The following is a 1,270-nucleotide window of genomic DNA, read 5'->3' as shown; positions in this document are numbered from 1 at the left end:
GCCTGCGCTCCCCGCACGGACAGGTGCAGCCTTCCCCGAGCTCGGCCCCGGCTTCCTGCCCCTCTCGTCTCCTCGCCAGCCCCTTCCCCCGCGCACCACCATCGCCCCCAGCCCCGCACAAAGACGCTCTCCCTCCCTCCCCCCGCCAGGCCGCGCACGGAGAGAGCAGAGCCGAGCCGAGCCGAGCCGAGCCAGGCCGGGCCGGGCCGGGCCGGGCCTCTCCACCCCGTCCTCGCTCAGCGCCGGCGCCCCGGGCCTCCCTCCCGCCCGCCGCGGGGCCGCTGCCGCCGCCTCTCGCCTCACCTCTTTGGGGACGAGCTGGTTCTCCTCGTTGGGCACCATGGCCGGTGGTGCGGCGCGGAGCCCGCAGCAGGCTGAACCAAGCGCCGTCGTCAGCAGCAGCGGGAGGCGGGGGGACGCCCGCGGCTCATCCTCCCCCTTCTTCTTCTCCCCCTTCTTCTTCTCCCCCTTCTTCTTCTTCTCCCCCTTCTTCTCCTCCTTTTCCTCCTTCTCCTCCCCCTCCTTCTTCTTCGTCTTCTTCTTCTCCTCCTCTTCCTCCTCTTCTTCTTCCTCCCCTTCCACCTCCTCTTCCACCTCCTCAGCTCCCGCGGGCAGCGCCGCGGCCCCGCCCCGCCGCCAATCCATGGCAAAATGGCCGCCGGCCCGGGTCTCGCGAGAGGAGAGCCGCCCCGCCCCGCCCCACCCCGCGCCCGCCGTGTGCCGCCGCTCTCATGGCTGGGGGCCCCGCCGCGGCGCCTGGTGCGCCCCGAGCCGCTGCTGCTGCTGCCCTGACCGAGCTGCGCGGGTGTCGACAGAGCGGAAAGGGCGCTGTTGGAGCCGCAGTGCTGAACCTCCGCGGCTGCAGCCGCCCCACGCTCCCGGGGCCGTGCATGTCGTCGGTCGGGCCGCTGCCGCTCCGCCCTCACGTTATTCTACCCTGGGGAACAGTGCGGGGTGCCCGGGCGTGCGGCAGGCGCGGGGGAGCAGGGAGTCAATGAATGGAACGGGCTGCCCAGGGAGGTGGTGGAATCRCCATCTGTGGAGGCGTTTAGGGAAAGACTGGATGTGCCACGGTCGTGTTCGGTCATGGGGTGCACTGGATGATCTCGGAGGCGTTTTCCAGCCTGAGAGAGGCCGTGGAAATGGAACAGCTTGAGGAGAGGGGGGAGGCAGCGCGCCCGGGTCGCTGCCGCCGGTGCGGCTCGGAGCTCGTAAGGACTCCCCGGGGTCGGGGCGTGGCCACACGGGTCCCTCCCCTCACGGCGCTCCC

The 1,270-nt window shown here is 71.8% G+C and overlaps 1 protein-coding gene across 3 annotated transcripts in view; it reads right to left on the bottom strand.

Annotated features, from left to right (window-relative positions):
• USP47 (ubiquitin specific peptidase 47) overlaps nucleotides 1-478 on the bottom strand; it is a 38,775-nt gene extending 38,297 nt beyond the window's left edge. For all 3 annotated transcript variants that reach the window (XM_057382005.1, XM_057382007.1, XM_057382006.1), the window contains exon 1: nucleotides 304-478. In XM_057382005.1, the coding sequence (XP_057237988.1) occupies nucleotides 304-342 (39 nt within the window). In that variant the 5' untranslated portion in view covers nucleotides 343-478. The remainder of the gene's footprint in view (nucleotides 1-303) is intronic.
• Between the last annotated feature and the right edge of the window lie 792 nt (nucleotides 479-1,270).

Source organism: Malurus melanocephalus, unplaced genomic scaffold, assembly GCF_030028575.1.
Source record: "Malurus melanocephalus ecotype Western Australia unplaced genomic scaffold, MMel_1.1 scaffold_545, whole genome shotgun sequence".
Lineage (NCBI taxonomy): Eukaryota > Metazoa > Chordata > Aves > Passeriformes > Maluridae > Malurus > Malurus melanocephalus.
This window is presented reverse-complemented; position numbering and strand designations above follow the sequence as displayed.